This window comes from Megalobrama amblycephala, linkage group LG18 (genome assembly GCF_018812025.1).
Source record: "Megalobrama amblycephala isolate DHTTF-2021 linkage group LG18, ASM1881202v1, whole genome shotgun sequence".
Lineage (NCBI taxonomy): Eukaryota > Metazoa > Chordata > Actinopteri > Cypriniformes > Xenocyprididae > Megalobrama > Megalobrama amblycephala.
In genome coordinates this window covers 25,931,834-25,950,661 of record NC_063061.1, presented here as the reverse complement: position 1 = coordinate 25,950,661, position 18,828 = coordinate 25,931,834, and the positions used below count along the sequence as shown (strand labels likewise).

General features: G+C 34.9%; 1 protein-coding gene across 1 annotated transcript; it reads right to left on the bottom strand.

Annotated features, from left to right (window-relative positions):
- Positions 1–4: 4 nt before the first annotated feature.
- rskrb (ribosomal protein S6 kinase related b) lies at positions 5–16,971 on the bottom strand. Its single transcript, XM_048165436.1, has 12 exons — positions 16,551–16,971; positions 15,124–15,402; positions 14,917–15,000; positions 11,137–11,205; positions 10,771–10,840; positions 5,304–5,411; positions 4,095–4,135; positions 3,963–3,990; positions 3,481–3,570; positions 3,231–3,319; positions 2,979–3,089; positions 5–1,379 (listed from the first exon to the last, which is right to left on the bottom strand). The coding sequence occupies exons 1-12, from the start codon at positions 16,578–16,580 to the stop codon at positions 1,041–1,043; spliced, it is 1,338 nt and encodes a 445-aa protein (XP_048021393.1). The 5' UTR covers positions 16,581–16,971; the 3' UTR covers positions 5–1,040.
- Positions 16,972–18,828: the final 1,857 nt, after the last annotated feature.

Sequence of the window (18,828 nt, the reverse complement as noted above, 5' to 3'; positions counted from 1 at the left end):
ATTATTTCCCTTTTTCTTTGCTTAGTATTTAATAAAGGATCACTGGTGTCAGGCATTCTGGGCGTAAAACAAGAACTGTCATCTCAGGAACACAAGGTTATTCATGCATACATGGGCATTGATCTAACCAGGCCCACAGCAGTGGTTAAAATAACAATAGGAACAATAAAGCCAATGCGAAAATTAGTATAACACATAACCAAAGTTCCTTTCCCATTCAGTCCCAAGTGCATTATGCAAATAAAATGAACAGTGCTAAACATATTATTTCATATAAAAGTATAGATGGCCACTTTTGGGGTTTTACTATTTTCCCATGAACAATGATTTTTCACAAGGCTTAGGTTTAATAGTTAGGAAATGAGTGATGATTTGGTCCTTTAAGCATTAAAGCATATCCCTGAGGGTTTGCATAGCTTTCAAAACATCAGAAGAAGTGAATTTATGGTATGTTTGTTGAAAGAAAATGCAGTGCTGGCTTATTAATAAGGACAAAATAGTCAAATAATGTCAAAGGATATGAGGAACTATGAACCACATTTCACTAAATGTCTCAACAAAAGGTAAGGAATTCAATGTAAGAGCTAGAGTGTTTCAATAAAAATGAAATACACTTAACCATAATCCTTCATGGAAGAACAACCAACTATTAAGGTTTTCACCTTCCCCCACATGCTTCTATGGGTGTGTTCACACTTGTAGTTCGGTTCTCTAGGTTCTTTTGGTCAGAAACCCAAAAAAAAGAAAATGTCCTAGTTTGCTTAGCGCTCACACTGTCATTTTTAATGCTAAACCTAAAGATACAAAAAAAAAAAAGCTTTAATGATGTGTATTTTGTGATGAAACTTACCAAACATCCATAACAATGCAGTGTGCTGGGCTAAATGCACTTGTTGTATGTACATATATATGATGGTATTTTTAACGCACTAACAGAGTAATCGCACCAGAGGTCGTTTTAATTTAACCAAACCTGTCAAGAGTGAACACACCCTAAAGTGTGTGATTTTTGAACCTCCAGACAAAACTGGCTTAAAAAGTTAAACAAACACTTCTCTTTGTGAAGCATCGTCCTGAGGTACATGGCTTTGCATGAGCGCTTCGACCCGCTCCATGTTAGCCAGAGTTGGGGAGAGGTCTGGAACTGTGGGTGCGCATGGTGAGGTTAAGAGAAAGTCGCAGTCAAAGTTTGAGAAGGGCTCCAGGGTCAGGCCTCGACGGGCTTTGGCAAGGCGGTCAGGCCGGTTCTTCAGCTCCAGGATCAGCTCCATGGGGGTCTTTTGGAGGAGATGGGAATCAAATGACGTGCCGTGGAAAAAGGTTTGACGCTTGAAGCGTTCCAGTGTCCGGAGGCGACGTGCTGGAGTCTTACAAAGAAGCTAAGGAGAGTAAAATGGGTTCAGATGATATTTTTGATGAAATCCGAGAGCTCTCTGACTCCTCCATAGACAGCAATTTAATTTTACCACTTTCAAGGCCCAGAAAGGTAAAAAAGACATTGTTAAAATAGTCCACATGACTACAGAGGTTCAACCTTAATGTTATGAAGCAACAAGAATATTTTTGAGCGCAAAAACAAAAAAATTACAACTTTATTCAAGGTGCCCTAGAATCAAAAATTGAATTTACCTTGGCATAGTTGAATAACAAGAGTTCAGTACATGGAAAAGACATACATTGAGCTTCAAACTCCATTGCTTCCTCCTTCTTATGTAAATCTCATTTGTTTAAAAGACCTCTGAAGAACAGGCGAATCTCAACATAACACCGACTGTTATGTAACAGTCGGGATCATTAATATGTACGCCCCCAATATTTGCATATGCCAGCCCATGTTCAAGGCATTAGACAAGGGCAGCCAGTATTAACATCTGGATCTGTGCACAGCTGAATCATGATTACATGATATTTTTAGTGATATTTGTAAATTGTCTTTCTAATCGTTTCGTTAGCATGTTGCTAATGTACTGTTAAATGTGGTTAGAGTTACCATCGTTTCTTACTGTATTCACTGAGACAAGAGAGCCGTCGCTATTTTCATTTTTAAAATGAAGCGAGCGCACGATTTAAAGGGGCCGCGCGCTGAATCAGTGCATAGTTAATGATGCCCCAAAATAGGCAGTTAAAAAAATTAAGTAAACAAATCTATGGGGTATTTTGAGCTGAAACTTCACAGACACATTCAGGAGACACCTTAGACTTATATTACATCTTGTAAAAACTGGTTCTAGGGCACCTTTCAACAAATTTGTATCTTCCCTGTCAGTCTCCTATGCTGTTTATGTTGTATAGATAGTGCAGAGCTTCTGTGTTCTACGTCAAAACGCGACTCAGTATTGACCGACGCTGTTTATGTGAGCAACACGATGCATGCGTGTGATGCTGAGGCAGGAGCTGGCCAATACTGAGCCGGTGTTGTGACGTAGAACACAGAAGCACAAGAAGTATTCTCATTGCTTCATAAAATTAAGGTTGAACCACTGCAGTCACGTGTAAAATTTACTCCAATTTATTCTAACTTTTCAGAACTTTTTAAATGTCTCAAACTGTGTTCAGAATCGCAATAATAAAAAAAAAATATCACAGCTTTTAGTATGAACTCTCATCAAATTCTCTGAATTAAATGACCAAAATGATCTAAAGCTCTCCATTTTATATGGATGGTTGACTCAAAAAGGAAATGTCTATCATCATTTACTCAACCTCATGTTGTTCCAAATCTGTATGATCTTGTGCGGAACATAAAAGAAGATAATTTGAGAAATGTCTCTGTGTTTTTGGTCTGTACAATGGAAGTCAATTGGCTTTAATGTTATTTGTTGCTGCAGAAGAAAAAAGTCATACAGGTCTGGAACGAGACAGAATATTCAGAATATTATGAGTGAAGTATCCTTTTATTTTTTAAACTATTTTTGATCTAATTTGTGTCTTTGAACATTTTGCTGGATAAAGCACCCCATCAGGTGTCCAGGTCTCACCTCTGTAAGCAGAAGAGCAAATGGAGGAGAGAAATTTCTTGGCATCTCATAAGGGAAGCTGCGTACCTTCCTTAGCATGCTACAGTGATCCGGTTCTGGAGATACAGGAAACTGAGACAAGCATGGAGGGGGAGGGGGAGTTTAGAATGACTTGGCAGAAAAGACACATCAGACACACGCAAACGTATCATTACCCCCACAATGAGCAGAAAAACACAAGATGTTTGTGCAAATATATGTGCTTTACCACACCTTTCCAGTGGCCAGTGCAAAGAGAAGGATGCCGAGAGACCACCAATCAGCAGTGTGGTTGTAGGGCCCACCGCTAAGGACTTCAGGAGCTGAAGAGACATTCCACACATAGCTAGACATAAACATCTTTTCATTTGCTCAGCCGTAAATATAATTTAATGACTCATTTAGCATTTTCAAGTGACTATTTATGTATATTATTCCACATATAATTCAAAGTAATTCTTTGTTTTCATTTCTTTAGATTTACCCATGTATTGAATTGTTCCACAAATAGTGAATGCCCTCCCTCCACGCTCAAGCCGCCGGGACAAACCGAAGTCAGCCAGTCGTAGGTGGCCTGTAATAAGTAATAAGACCTCACATTTACATAATAACACTAGAAGTTTATTATTGATAATTTCATTTAAGATTATTTTTGTAGAATTACAATTATTATTACGATCATATTTTTAGTATCACATATTATATATGTTTGTTCTTTGATGTCATATTTAACTTTAGCATTTTAACAAACAAATATTGAAATAATTGAAATATTACAATAGAAATGTTGTGAACTGGATTATTTGTTAATATTGTATTGCTATCACAATGTCATATTTGTGTAAATACTCTAGGCCTATTTGGAAGCCTGAAGCCTGGATGTTCTGGAACATTCATTGTTTACATGAAAAAAGCTGACACACACTGCCCTCCACTGGAGGGACTAAAGAACACCGACTGCCTTACCCTGATCTGTTAGAAGGACATTTTCCATCTGTTAAAAATATAACAGTGAATGTTTTTAAGACATTTTTGGGGTTCAGACATTTTAGGGATCATATTTATTATCATTTTATAATTACATAAAACATTGTATACCTTCACATCACGGTGGATGATTGCACAGTCATGAAGGAACCCTATAAAATGGAGATACAACAATTATTGTGATAAGCATTTATTATTACTGTACTAAATTGATATAATATGCAGGTGTTCTGCAGGTTTTATGGAGGTAAATGTAAGGCATTTTAAAGATCTTTTCAAGACCAAGTAAAGAAATTTTGAGGAATAAATTGAAGATTTGGATGTTCTCCAAATGTAATTGCCTAGGGAGAAACAGATATCCGTTACTTACTAACTGATTTTACAAATAAAAGTTGAATCGCTTTTCTTCCAACCACTAGAATATGGAAATATCTTTTACTGTACCTTCTGATCACACTGCACAAAAGTGATGTTCTTCCTCTGTATTTTTGTATAGTTTTCCAGTACAAATGTCTCAAGATCATTAAATCTTGAGACATTTGTACTGTTAAATCATGATGCATTTTTGCATAGAGATGCAAAATGATACAAAATATATATATAAGTCTTGTTTTCTGTGAAACTGATCAAAATGAAGCAAGTTTATGATTAAAACAAGAACAATTATCTGCCAATGGTCTCAGAAAAATCAACTTCACTTATAGGAAAGTTTTGTTACCTCATTGAAATATTTTTCTTGTTTTAATCATAAATTTACGTAATTTTGTTACATTTTTCATTACTTCATTTTACATTTGCATCTCTAGTAAATGTATCAAAGATGTTTCGATATCTGTATTAGAGAACAGGACAAAAATACTGAGGAAGATATATATTTTTATATATAAGATAACTAGTAACTAACCTGTATGAATTTCTCTCTCTTGCTGAACACAAAAGAAGATATTTTGAAGAATGTGGGTAAACAAACAGTTGACGGGCCCCAGAAAAAACACTGTCAATAAAAGTCAATGGTTTGGTTACCCACATTCTTCAAAATATCTTTTTTTGTGTTCAGCAGGAGAAAGAAATTCATAACAGTAAAGACATTTATAATGTTACAAAAGATTTCTATTTCAAATACATGTGGTTTCAAAGAATCCTGAACAAAAACGTATCACCATTTCCACACATATATTAAGGAACCAGCACAACTGCTTTCAACATTGATAAAAATAAATGTTTCTTGAGCACCAAATCAGCATATTAGAATAATTTCTAAAAGATCATGTTACACTAAGCAGCCTAGATGAGCGTAAGAGATACATCCTCAGTGCTTACCTAAGGCAGAACCCAATTCAGCAGCAAACACTTTTACTACATCCTCTCCGAACTGTCCAATCATCACCCAGTATGTGTACAAGTCTCCCGTGCTGCAGTAATCACACACTAGAGAGGGAATAAACAGAATCAAATCATATAAACAGTGCCCGAATGTACAAATCCCAAATAGAGATAAACGTAAACACAAACATCCAACAAATCCATGGAAATGGCAAGTGAACGCAGAGAAAACATCTGTCACTTTGGGAGATGACCAGATTCATAATACATCAGTCTGTTTCTAACAGTTATGCCCTCATCCAGACCACTGGTAAAACATCATGGTTTAGATGAAGAACAGAACATTCTGGCCTGGATTCACAGACAGGGCTTAGATTAAGTCAGGATTAGGCCTTAGTTAAATGAAGACATTTAAGTAGCTTTTATAAACGTGTCTTAGGAAAAAAAAAACATTACTGGTGTTTACTTGAGACAAAACAATGGCACTGACATTGATGATTTGTCAGCACAAGCTGCTTTCAGTTAAGACAGCTCAAACATGCATTTTAGTCTAGGACTAGGCTTAAACCTTGTCTGTGAAACCAGCATCTGTGTCAGGATCTTAAACTTAAAGATCCCGGTAACATAAACAAATCCCAATAGTGATCTAGACTTAATAAAGTGTCAATAAAAAAAGAAGCAAAACAGTGCAGGCTGTAAATGAAGGAATCAGGTGGTAATCAAGTGGTGGTAAGGAAGTGACACGTTCATCATAGCTTTAGCTAGGAGAAAGCATTAAAGGGGTGAACTGAACATCAAAGTAGAAGAAGGAAATTCACTTTCACAAATGCAGTCAGGATCACTGGGTAATCAAACACTGGGGAAACAGGACTTGAGGTTTGGATTGAGGTATTCTAAAACATAGGAGTGTGACTTATGCTGCCTTCACATGCTATCGGAATTACCGTAAATACGAGTTTCCAAGTTAAAAATTGGACATGAATGCCCCCTCAAGTCTATTTACTACGGAGCCCCTAAAGGGACATGGTGGTGGGAAAAAAATTGGGAAGGGAGGAAATTTGACGTGCTGGTGGAAAAAAAAAATTGGGATGGGAGTATTTTTCATAATATAAAATAAGCAAAAGGGTTTTGGGTTTTGCGCTTTTCAGACGGTCCCTTCCAACTTGTCTCTCCGCTGCCTGCTCATAGAGACCAATTTATATATTATAAAGCACATTTGAGGAAACTTGGGTTGTTGTAGCTCGTTGTCTAGGTTACTATGATTGGAAGTAGCTGCATTTGTGTTTTAACAATGTTAAGCTCACGAGTTGTTGATCCGGGAAGCTCGAATCTGTGAATATATTGCCAACTTTACTGAACTCCTTGACTTAAGCACTGCATTTCTTTATATTCGAGTCCAACAAGTTCAAACTCTAAGAGCTGCGCATTATTTGTGTGCATTATTAACGTATGGAACTAACTGAAACACTACTGCCAGCCAGCGGGACATTAAAGAGGAAGTGTTTGTCCGAGCTCACAGCAAGGGAACGCAAATATCTTTGCGAGGGAACGCAAAGTTTCTGAGAGGAAACGCAAAGTTTCTCGGGGGAACGCAAAAGTTTTGCGAGGGAACGCAAAAGATTCGAAAAAAAAATTTCCTCCCATCCCAAATTTTTTTTCCACCAGCACATCAAATTTCCTCCCTTCCCAATTTTTTTCCCACCACCACGTCCCTTTAGGGGCTCCGTAATTTACCAATAGGAAGCTTGGGGATAATTTTGATACCAAAGTTCCCGACCATTAAAGGGGCTCTATGTAGGAATGACACCCAGTGGTCGAAATAGGTACTGCAGTCAAAATTCAAAATGTTGTTTGCTCCGCCCCCCCTACAAAGACGCGGGTGGCCAGCTTGAGGACGCGCAACACTAAACATGGTGGAGGGAAGAACGAATGCTGCTGAGACTGGTATTCTTTATTAGATTTTCCCACAACAGCTACATTACCTCGTCTTGTCATTAAAGTAGTGTATATTTACATATATGAATAACCATTTGAAGCAAATTGTATGTTTTATACACAGCGAAAATAGGCTGTATTTGACAGAAATTCCAGAATCATCAGGAAGCTGACCAGTGAATGTTTATATGGTTGCCAATGAATGGGAAGCTACATTTTCTTCAAAATTAAATATCTTTAATACATCCCAGTTAAGGGCGATAATATGTTTCATTTTCCGGCAACTGCTCCTCCTAAATGGATAGAAATAGAAAATAAATTTGTAAAATCTAAGATTATCTTTATTCAGCCAATACAAAAAATTAAGTGCAATATCATTTAATCCAATAGTATTGAACATGATAAATGTCTGGGGGAAAGTACAAATTTATTTAAAGGAAAAAGAGTCTCTATCTGTATTTAGCCCAATATGGGGGAATGATCATTCTATACCTGGTCAAAAGGATTTAGGCTTTCGACTTTGGGCTGAGAACGGTGTGTGGAAAGTTAAAGACCTATACAAAGATGGTGTTCTTATGTAATTTGCTGATATTACTGGCAATTTCAAAAACATTAAATCAAAAAAACATTATTATAAATATTTGCAAATTAGGAATTTCATACGTACTGCCAGGGGACAAGGACTTGATGAACCAGAACTAACTAATCTGGAGAAATGTATATCTAAATCAAGCCAAGGTGGAGGACACATATCTCTTTTATACAATATGCTATTATTAGGTTCTCAGGAGTCATCTGCATCCAGATTAACCATGTGGGAACAAGACCTTGGATTGAAGATAGATAAGGAAAAATGGGAGCAAAAATGTGTAAAGGCCCAAACACAGACCGTTAACAACAGACTAAAACTGTTACAGTATACAATTGGCTTATGCGTACTTATATAACTCTGGTAAAATTAAATAAAATTTATAATAACATACCAGATACTTGTTTTAAATGTAACAGTGAAAAAGGCACATTAATTCATATGGGAATGTGATAGAATTAAAGAGTTTTGGAAAGAAATTAATGATATGGCATATAGTCTCAGTGAGATAACCACTGCATCCTGGATTTTTTATTCTTGGTATTCATCCAGCTTATTGGAATATTAAGAAGGATACTCAAGTATTGATAGACATGTGTATACTATATGCCAAAAAGCTCATCACCATTTACAGGAAAAAGACAGAAAGGCCTACTATAATCCAATGGTTAAGAGAAATATGTTCATGCATTGCAATGGAAAAGATAACCTATATTATTAAGGGTAAAGAAAAGAAAAATTTAAGAGGGTCTGGGGTCCCTTTTTATTATTTATTGAACACAGGGATATTAACGATATAATGGAGGAGGAACAAAATGCTGAATAATTAGGTATTATATTCATATGAAAATATACTTTAATGGGCAACTACATTAATTATTGCTTATATTTGTGGTTATTATATGCAATGTATTGTTAACTCTGACTCCCAAATATATATATATATATATATATATATATATATATATATATATATATATATATATATATATATATATATATATATATATATATATATAAAATTTTCCTATTCCTTCAAACAACAAAACAATTGAACATGACAAGCTTGTAATCATGATTTCAGAAGTGGGAAGTTGGAAAATTCTGATAGCATGTAAAGGCAGAATTAAAACATTCCAACTTCTAGAACAGGTTTTCTCAACTCTGGCCCTCCAGGTCCACTTTCCTGCAGAGTTGAGCTCCAACCTTGATCAAACACACCTGAACAAATTAATCAGGGTTTTCAGAATTACTAGAAAGTTACATGCTGGTGAGGCTGGAGCTAAACTCTGCAGGAAAGTGGATCTCGAGGGCCAGGTTTGAGAACCTCTCTTCTAGAATTCAAGCATTCTGGCCAGGCTTATGGCCTGTCTAAACAAACTTATCTAATTCAGAAATAACAGTCTGACTTTCTTTACAGTCTTTATGTGCTAGCACTATATAAGAACTACTTGGGACTATTTGAACTAGAACTAGTTAGAACAGGTTAAAACTAGTAAGACAGTGGGTCTCCAGAACAGGATTATAAACCTATGGATGATTGTACAGTATATCTAAACATTAGAACCATCATGAAATGGATAGGACCCATATTCTATACAACATGAACTGCATTCACTCTACTAGGTTTGGGTAGTTCTCAGTCTCATACTTTGTAGACAGTGTGCCAGACAAAATCAGAGTAAGAAATGTAATTGAAATGTGAAGTGTGTAGGCTTTATTTTACACATTCTCCTCCAGCTTAGTATGTTGAGACAACTATAGGTCAGCTAAATGTTGAAATAAAGTTGCTCTGGGCGCTTCCAAAACGTTGTGGGGTGCGTTTCCCAAAAGCATTGTTAGCCAACAATGGTTGCAAGTTCCACGTTATCAGCACAGTTCCACAAGTCAGTGCTTGCCGAAACCATAGTTCCAACGAACATTCGCAAACAACATCGCAAAGTTGTGTGGTTGGAACGACAGTTCTTGAGTTGTGTTTAGAAGCACAGTTTCTTGTTTGCATGACATGTGGACTTAATAAATCCTTATCTTGAGCAAAATAAGCAAGCTTACATTCGGTACAATCTTAATCTTGCCAAGAGATTTAAAAAAGAGCCATGTTTGAAGAGTGTGCATGTGCTTATGTGCTCTAGTATGTAAGAATCAATGAGCCTATCATTGAACCTGGAATTAAAGCATAAAAACTGAGAAAAAAATAATTAGTCTTCATATGCCATGTCTGTAATTTATAAAAAAAAAAACTGACATGAATTCAGTCTCAAACAAATTAATTAAAAGAAGTTATTATCCCCACCACCTGCGTGACATCATTAACCAGCGTGGTTGAACGACAATTTTGCAACAATACGGTTTTGGGAAACAGTCGTGACTAGATAGTTGATTTCTTCAATGATGCATCGTACTACAGTTAAACAGCAAATTACGTCGTTATACAGGAAACGCAGCCCAGTTTGGTTTTTGAGCATCCCGACACAGCAACATTTGCTTAACCAATTGCATGAGTTTGGGGCGGAACTACCCGTTTAGCCAAATTATGGCGGGCGGGAGGTGGTGTTTGGGAAACCTGTTTGACAACAAGCATTTTACACGCTTCACCTTTAGTTAATTTAATATTAATAATTATTAGGCACATCAATTCTACAATATAATGCCTGTAAACTTTTTAACACAGACCATTCACTAATGTTCAAAAGATTGAAGTCATTTTTTTGGAAAGAAATTAATACTTTTAATCATCAAATATGTATAATTTCAGATTATATATCCTCTTCACAGCTACTCACAGATTTGAAGTGGAATGATAGTTTGTGGGAGTTCCAGGGAGATTTTCGTGTTTTGGTGGGTACAGGGCCACATGGCACTTTGTGTGAGGGAAGACTGATTTAGTGGTGGGAAAGGCAGGAGGACAGTTGGGGCAGGGGTGTGTTCTGATTCACTCACTAATGTAGATGTGCCGCTGGGTCTGCCAGCAGTCCTGCAGGTCGTGGACAAAAGGGTGGCGGACCTGACGCTGCAAGGCAACAGTTTGACAACAAGAGCACAGGCACAGTGAGTCACAAACCTCTGTGGGTTTTGAACTCGACCTCTTCATGTACCAGGGTGATAAAGAAACCTGCTAATGTTCATCCTAGCTTTCTTTTAGAGAATTTGCATGTGTTCCCTATCTGTTGCTAATAAAACACAAACCACCTCAATCTCCATAGTTCTTATAACATAAACTAGAAGTCAGTGCCTGTAAAAGATGACACAGACCATTAGACCTGATAAAAATGTAGACATCATAGAAAAGTGAGGACTTGGGCTCACCTGGACTATTACTTCCTCCTTAGACTGCTCCAAAACTCCCAAGCGCAAAATCTCAGATTTTGGAATGACCTATATTAGACAAAAAAATAAAAAATTAAATAAAATTAATTCACAATGGTAAATTAACATTACTGTGTTACTATGACAGGCTATTTTTTCTTCCTCATGAAGACGAGGACCAGTTCACATACAAAAGTTCAAAAGTCTGAGTTCAGTACGTTTTTTTAAATACATAAATGTATACTTTTATTCCACAAGGACACATTAAATTGATCAAGACATTTATAATGTTGCAACCGATTTCTATTTCAAATATATGCTGTTCTTTTTAACATTCTTATCATCAAAGAATCCTGAAAAAGTGGATATTGGTTTCCACAAAATATTGAAAAGAAAGTAGTATGCGCACATCCAAAACAACTTAGAGCAGGGGCTTGATCATCAGAAACACTTTAATGTCAAAAAACAAAAATCGGCACACTGCCACTGCTGCTCACAAAATTTATTAAAAAGACAACGTTTCGACCACAAAGAGTCTTCGTCAGGTCAGACAAACAGTAAATAATCAAAAGATGATTTCTTATTTTATCAACATGGTCAATCACACCTGATACAATTCATTAAACTAATAATCAAATCAACACGAGTAACAAATAGAATCAAATACATACAAAAAACTCAAATCACAAAAAAGGTTTCAAATCAAATTCCAAAATTATATTTTAAATATTCCACATAATGGCGGCATACAAGCTATTGATTTTTTTCTATGTGATTATTTTAGTAACAAAAGTCCTAGTATTACGTGTTTAAAGACGTTGACTAAAAACATTTTTATTTGTAAAGATGATTATTTTTTACAAATTAAGGGAATTGCAATGGGTAGTACAATGAATGTGTATTTAATCCTATGGTCATCTCTTTCTTACCCAACATTTTTCTGTGGCGTCGATACATTGATGATATTTTTCTTTTATGGTGTGGCTCGGAGAATTAATTACTTGATTTTCAACAATTTCTAAATCGTAGTAGTGAACATTTTAAATTCACCATTGATTACAATGCTTCTCAGGTTAGCTTTCTTGATTTATTTAAAATAAAAGATGATAATCAATTGGTAACAGATTTGTATAGAAAGCCTACAGATAAAAATACTATTTTACATGGTCAGAGCTTTCATCCTACCAATTTAAAGAAGAGTCTTTCGATTCGTAGGATTTGTATGTATAATGAAATATATGAAATGCAATGTAAAGATTTATGTCAGAGGTTTTATGAGAGAGGTTATGAAAATACTTGGATTAAAGAAGCTGCGGCACGATTTGAAAATACTGATCAGAAAGAGTGCCTTGCTCGAACAGTGTCAAAATCGACCAACAATAGGTTGTCTTGTATTATCCAGTATTCAGCTTTAAGTAATGAGTTTGCAGACATAGTACGTAAACACTGGCATATTTTAAGCTCTGACCCTTTATTGAGTAAGTGTTGTAAAGATCCTCCACGAATTGTCTATAAACGAGCCCCCAATATACAGCAAATGGTGGTGAGAGATGACCAAGGGTCGGAATGATTTAGTAATCCCTTTTCAGTCCCTGAGGGCAGTTATAGGTGTGGACAATGTAATTTTACAACAAAATGTCACACTTTTAGTCATCCTCACTCAGGGAAACAGTTTAAGATTAAGGGAATAATTTCGTGTAACACCAAAAATGTAATCAATATGATCAAATGTCCCTGTGGTTTGGCTTATATAGGTAAAATAAAGCGTTGTTTAAAAACGCGTACAGCCGAAGGAACAGAAGAAATATACGGTTGAAGGACCAAAAAAATCCCATTGCCATGGATTTTGACGCTTTCAAACATAATTTGTCGACTCTTCGCTATTTAGGCATTGAACAAATAAAAGGGTGGTGATATTAATAAAATCTTATTACAGTGGGAAGCTTTTTATATTTACACATTAAATACTCTCTCCAACAGGTTTAAATTTGGAATTTGATTTGAAACCTTTTTTGTGATTTGTGAGATTTTTGTATATATTTGATTCTATTTGTTACTCGTGTTGATTGGGTTATTAGTTTAAAGGTGCCGTAGAATGTCTTTTTAAAAGATGTAATATAAGTCTAAGGTGTCCCCTGAATGTGTCTGTGAAGTTTCAGCTCAAAATACCCCATAGATTTTTTTGTATTCATTTTTTTAATTGCCTATTTTGGGGCATCATTAAATATGCGCCGATTCAGGCTGCTGCCCCTTTAAATCTCGTGCTTCCCTCCCACGGAGCTCGAGCTTGCCTTAACCAGCATAAACAAAGTTCACACAGCTAATATAACCCTCAAAATGGATCTTTACAAAGTGTTCGTCATGCAACATGTCTAATCGCGTAAGTATGGTAATTATTTGGATGTTTACATTTGATTCTGAATGAGTTTGATAGTATGCTCCGTGGCTAAAGCTAACATTACACACTGTTGGAGAGATTTATAAAGAATGAAGATGTGTTTATGAATTATACAGACTGCAAGTGTTTAAAAAATGAAAATAACGACAGTCTTGTTTCCGTGAATATAGTAATAAACGATGGTAACTTTAACCACATTTAACAGTACATTAGCAACATGGTAACAAAACATTTAGAAAGGCAATTTACAAATATCACTAAAAATATCATGATATCATGGATCATGTCAGTTATTATTGCTCCATCTACCATTTTTCGCTATTGTTCTTGCTTGCTTACCTAGTCTGATGATTCAGCTGTGCACAGATCCAGACGTTAATACTGGCTGCCCTTGTGTAATGCCTCGATCATGAGCTGGCATATGCAAATATTGGAGGCGTACAAATTAATGATCCCGACTGTTACGTAACAGTCGGTGTTATGTTGAGATTCGCCTGTTCTTCAGAGGTCTTTGAGAGATTTATATAAGAAGGAGGAAACAATGGTGTTTGAGACTCACTGTATGTCATTTCCATGTACTGAACTCTTGTTATTTAACTATGCCAAGATAAATTCAATTTTTAATTCTAGGGCACCTTTAATGAATTGTATCAGGTGTGATTGATTATGTTGATAAAATGAATTGTATCAGGTGTGATTGACCATGATGATAAAATGATAAGAAATTGTCATCTTTTGATTATTTAATGTTTGTTTGACCTGACGAAGACCTTTGTGGTCGAAACATCTTTTTAATAAATTTTGAGCAGCAGTGGCAGTGTGACGATTTTTGTTTTTTGACTTCCACAAAATATTAAGTAGCAAAAACTGTTTTCAACATTGATAATAATATTAAAAATGTTGATGAAATTTTAGAAATATTTCTTGAGCATCAAATCATCATATTAGAATGATTCTGAAGGATCACGTGACACTGAAGACTGGAGTAATGATCCTGAAAATTCAGCTTTGCCATCAGAAATAAATTACATTTTACATATTAAAATAAATAAAAAGTTTTAAATTGTAATAATATTTTACAATATTACTGTATTTTTTAATCAAATAATGTAGTCTTGATGCAGCATAAGATACTTCTTTCAAAAAGACATTTTAAAAAATGTTATAGACCCCAAAGTTTTTGAACGGTCATTACATTTTAATAAACCAAAAGGCAACTGGAAATAATCTCAAATATAAGATAGTTTTGATTTGTTTAACATTTTTTTTGTGTGTAATTGTCTGTTATATTTATAATTATATTTTTTTTAAATGTGTGATGTAATTATAAAAATGAGTAGGTGTGTGCAAATATTTGATTGGCTTATAGACAAAGTTTTTACCTTAACTGCGTAGGTCTTTTGCTTCGACTTATCCTTAACCTTTAAAATGGGACCAAAAGATCCTTTCGCTATGTAACCCAGGACCTAGAGGTTGGACAATGAGATATAATACTGTGAAAAACATATAAAGAAAAACATTCTTATAAATAAGAAACTGTTAACTAATGAGTGAGCTTATTTTTACCTTTTGCCCTTGACATCTCTCACCTGAAAATGTTCATGTCCTGGGACATTGCGATGAGGGAATTCAGGTAGAAACATGTTGATAAAGCTTGGCAAACTCCATTCCATACGGAGTTTCTCAGGGCCCGGTAATGAGGAGACCAGGTGCTCAGGAATGGATGGCTCTTTGTCACAAATCATTCTATGTGATCCGATTCGTAATGGGTTGATTCTGCAGAGCCCAGCTGGGATAGAAATACCCAAAGCAGAGAGAAATCCCCTCCATCTGGATATTTGTGATTGCTCCTCCGACCCTGTGTACTGCTGTGAATGAATGTCATTAAATAATCATTACATGGTTACTCATATTCCAGCGATGACCTATTTTTTTTAACATGCTCATGGGTGTTTCTGTATCTATGGACACTTTGCAATCCCGGCCTTCATTATAGATCAACGTCTTTTATTTTAAATAATAACCAAAAAAAAAGCACTAGGAGATAAATGTACTAGGAGAAAATAATGGGTTATTTTATGAATATTTCTTGGTTAAAATGAACTGGTTTGCCATGTCCCCACACCAGTCAAATATAGATGAATAAATACGGAAAAAATTCTTACATTTTCAATTAACAAGTGTCAAAATGATTTCAGTGTGTGTGTGTGTGTGTGTGTGTGTGTGTGTGTGTGTGAAAGAATAAAATACCCTTGTGTAAATATCCTCCTCCTTGTGGGACGTTTTATTCTGTCATTATTAAAATGAATTCAAACTCATGCTCATAGGAAAACATTAAACAATACAATTATAATGCAGTCTGTGGCAACAGCAAATAGTCAGTATTACCCCAAAAGACTTCAATTTAAAATGTTTTCATACATACATATATACACACACACACATATATATATATATATATATATATATATATATATATATATATATATATATATATATATATATATATATATATATATACACACATACATACATACATACATATACATATATATATATATATATATATATATATATATATATATATATGTATATATATTGGCTTTGCTTTCAGTCCAAATCCACAGAAATGTGAAATGGCTCATGGAATTATTGTGCTTGCAGAAAACAGTTCAAACATTAACACAATTCACTGGTCATTATTACAGTAGGTAAATAAATGTTTCAAACTGTTCTGCAGCTTCATATAAGACCTTATAGTTGCATAAAAAATAAATATAATACATAAAATACTTTTATATAACATACTTATCAGTATAATGTTTCTTTCCAATTAAAAGTGACTTAAATTGCCCTATTAGCTTTTAAAATAAACATATGCACGGTTTATTACTTTTACAACTGGAGATCAAACATAAAAGTAATACATGCACAGTGAGCAGCCATCCTAAACACATGGTTTCTCCAAAGTAACTTTTTTCACCCCACATACTAAGAAAATAATATAACTACTAACCTTGCTGTTTTTGCTAGCATCGGCACCCATCACATTTGTGGCTCTGCGTGAAACATTAGTTGAATCTTACATAGTGTTCATCCATGTTGTCGCCTGTAGTTTTAGTGACAATGAGTGACAGAGCACTACCTATGTGCGGCTCTAATCGCTCAAGTATGGACAGGACAAACGCTTTTACATTGTGTCTCACACTGAACTATGAAGTCGAACTAATTTTCAATTAAAGCGTTATCGGTCTGACATATATGGCGACAAAAACAAGATAATCTCCGATAGCGTCGACGAATACTGCACATCCTCCCACGTTGCGGTCACCCAATCAGATTTCTTGCTGAGTTGTTAGACCACGCCCACTCGAGCACCCTCTCAAAATAGCATCAGGAGCTGTCCGGGCTGAATTATTGACGCCTAGTTACAACCAATGATGAAACATGACGCTATTAAACATGAAGCACTATAGGATCATGCTTCCAGTTAATTTATAGTTATATGACTGTGTTATTGAATTACCTCATAGGCTACTAGTTGATTTTTTTTTTTTTTTATCTTGTTTCTGGGGAGCCACAGCACTGCATATTTTTATGTCTCTCTTATTTTACAAATTGTCAATACAAATGTTGAAATGTGTTTCCTCGTGCTTGGGGAGTATTATGGACATGGTTATTTTAGTATAATTGAAATTTTATGATTTTATTAATATTTTGAATAAATATATTTTCTAAAATAAATACATTTTATTTCAAGAAAAACAGTTTTTTTTTTTTTTTTTTAGGTTCTAATCTTCTAATCTAACCCTAACTATAATAAACCCCATGGTTCTGAATTATTGTATTTTCATTATTATTGGCAGTTTTTTTATTTAGTGTTTGACTGTGACAGCTGATCTGTTCTGTGCAGCATCAGTGGATTGCATAACACAAGGAATTGGATTATCTCACAGTGTTGTTGGTATGCCTGGACAGTTGGTATGAGTTTATGAAAACATGTTGTCTATGAACCTTCGATATTTTTTAACATTATTTCTAATTCATTGATTAGACTATCTTTTGACTATATATTTTGTCCTAAATATATTGAAGTTATACAAAAAGTAGAGCAGTACACTACAATAAAAAGACAATACAATTTACAAAAAAACAAAACAAAAAAAGTGTACATATATCACATAATATTCTATAAAAGTACAGATCAGTGACCACATAATTTATTTGTTCTAGACTTTGATAAATAATAAACATGCTTCTCAATACATTTTAGCTTTAATTCATCTCTCTGTCTTTGTTTTTCTTGTTCATAAATACGCACACATGCACATATACACATTAAATGTCTTCAGAATAATAGATTATAACAGTAGCTGCACAATTGCCCATAATGCATGAATGATGATGCTGAAAGCAATGGTGAAATCATTCTTCTACAAAGGGCAACCACATGTGGCCCATTTTAGACCTCAGACCAGGTGAGGCTTTTCATAGAGAAAAACAGAGAAAAAATATTAAATAGTTTTCACAGTTTTGCCCTCAATGCCCTGTATATGTTATGTTAATCTAAAATAGTAATTAAGGCCCATATATATATAGCATGTTGTTTTAACTTTGATTTACTCTTGATATTTTATTTCAGTCTTTCTTTAAATGATACCCACTAAAACATGAGTATTTGAATATTTTAGATAAAAATGTTCTATTATAATTTGTGATACAAATAAAGCATTTAATTTATTATTATTTGCATTTTTCACTGCATGGAATTAAAGGGTTAGTTCACCCAAAAATGAAAATTCTGTCATTTATTACTCACTTTCATGCCGTTCCACACCCGTAAGACCTTGGTTAATCTTCGGAACACAAATTAAGATATTTTAGTTGAAATCCGATGGCTCAGTGAGGCCTCCATAGCCAGCAATGACATTTCCTCTCTCAAGATCCATTAATGTACTAAAAACATATTTAAATCAGTTCATGTGAGTACAGTGGTTCAATATCAATATTATAAAGTGACGAGAATATTTTTGGTGCGCCAAAAAAACAAAATAACGACTTATTTAGTGATGGCCGATTTCAAAACACTGCTTCAGGAAGCTTCGGAGCATTATGAATCAGCGTATCGAATCATGATTCGGATCACGTGTGAAACTGCCAGCGGCTGAAATCACGTAACTTTAACGCTCCGAACAGCTGATTTGACACGCTGATTCATTATGCTCCGAAGCTTCCTGAAGCAGTGTTTTGAAATCGGCCATCATGTAAGTCGTTATTTTGTTTTTTTGGCGCAC

Excerpts from the sequence above, each read along its gene's own strand:
- rskrb (XM_048165436.1), bottom strand. The coding sequence starts at position 16,580 with ATGGGTGCCGATGCTAGCAAAAACAGCAAG. Across the intron at positions 15,001-15,123 it reads CAGGACATGAACATTTTCAG|GTCCTGGGTTACATAGCGAA; the intron begins GTGAGAGATGTC and ends TCCAACCTCTAG. Across the intron at positions 3,320-3,480 it reads TGGAACAATTCAATACATGG|CTCCTGAAGTCCTTAGCGGT; the intron begins GTAAATCTAAAG and ends ATGTCTCTTCAG.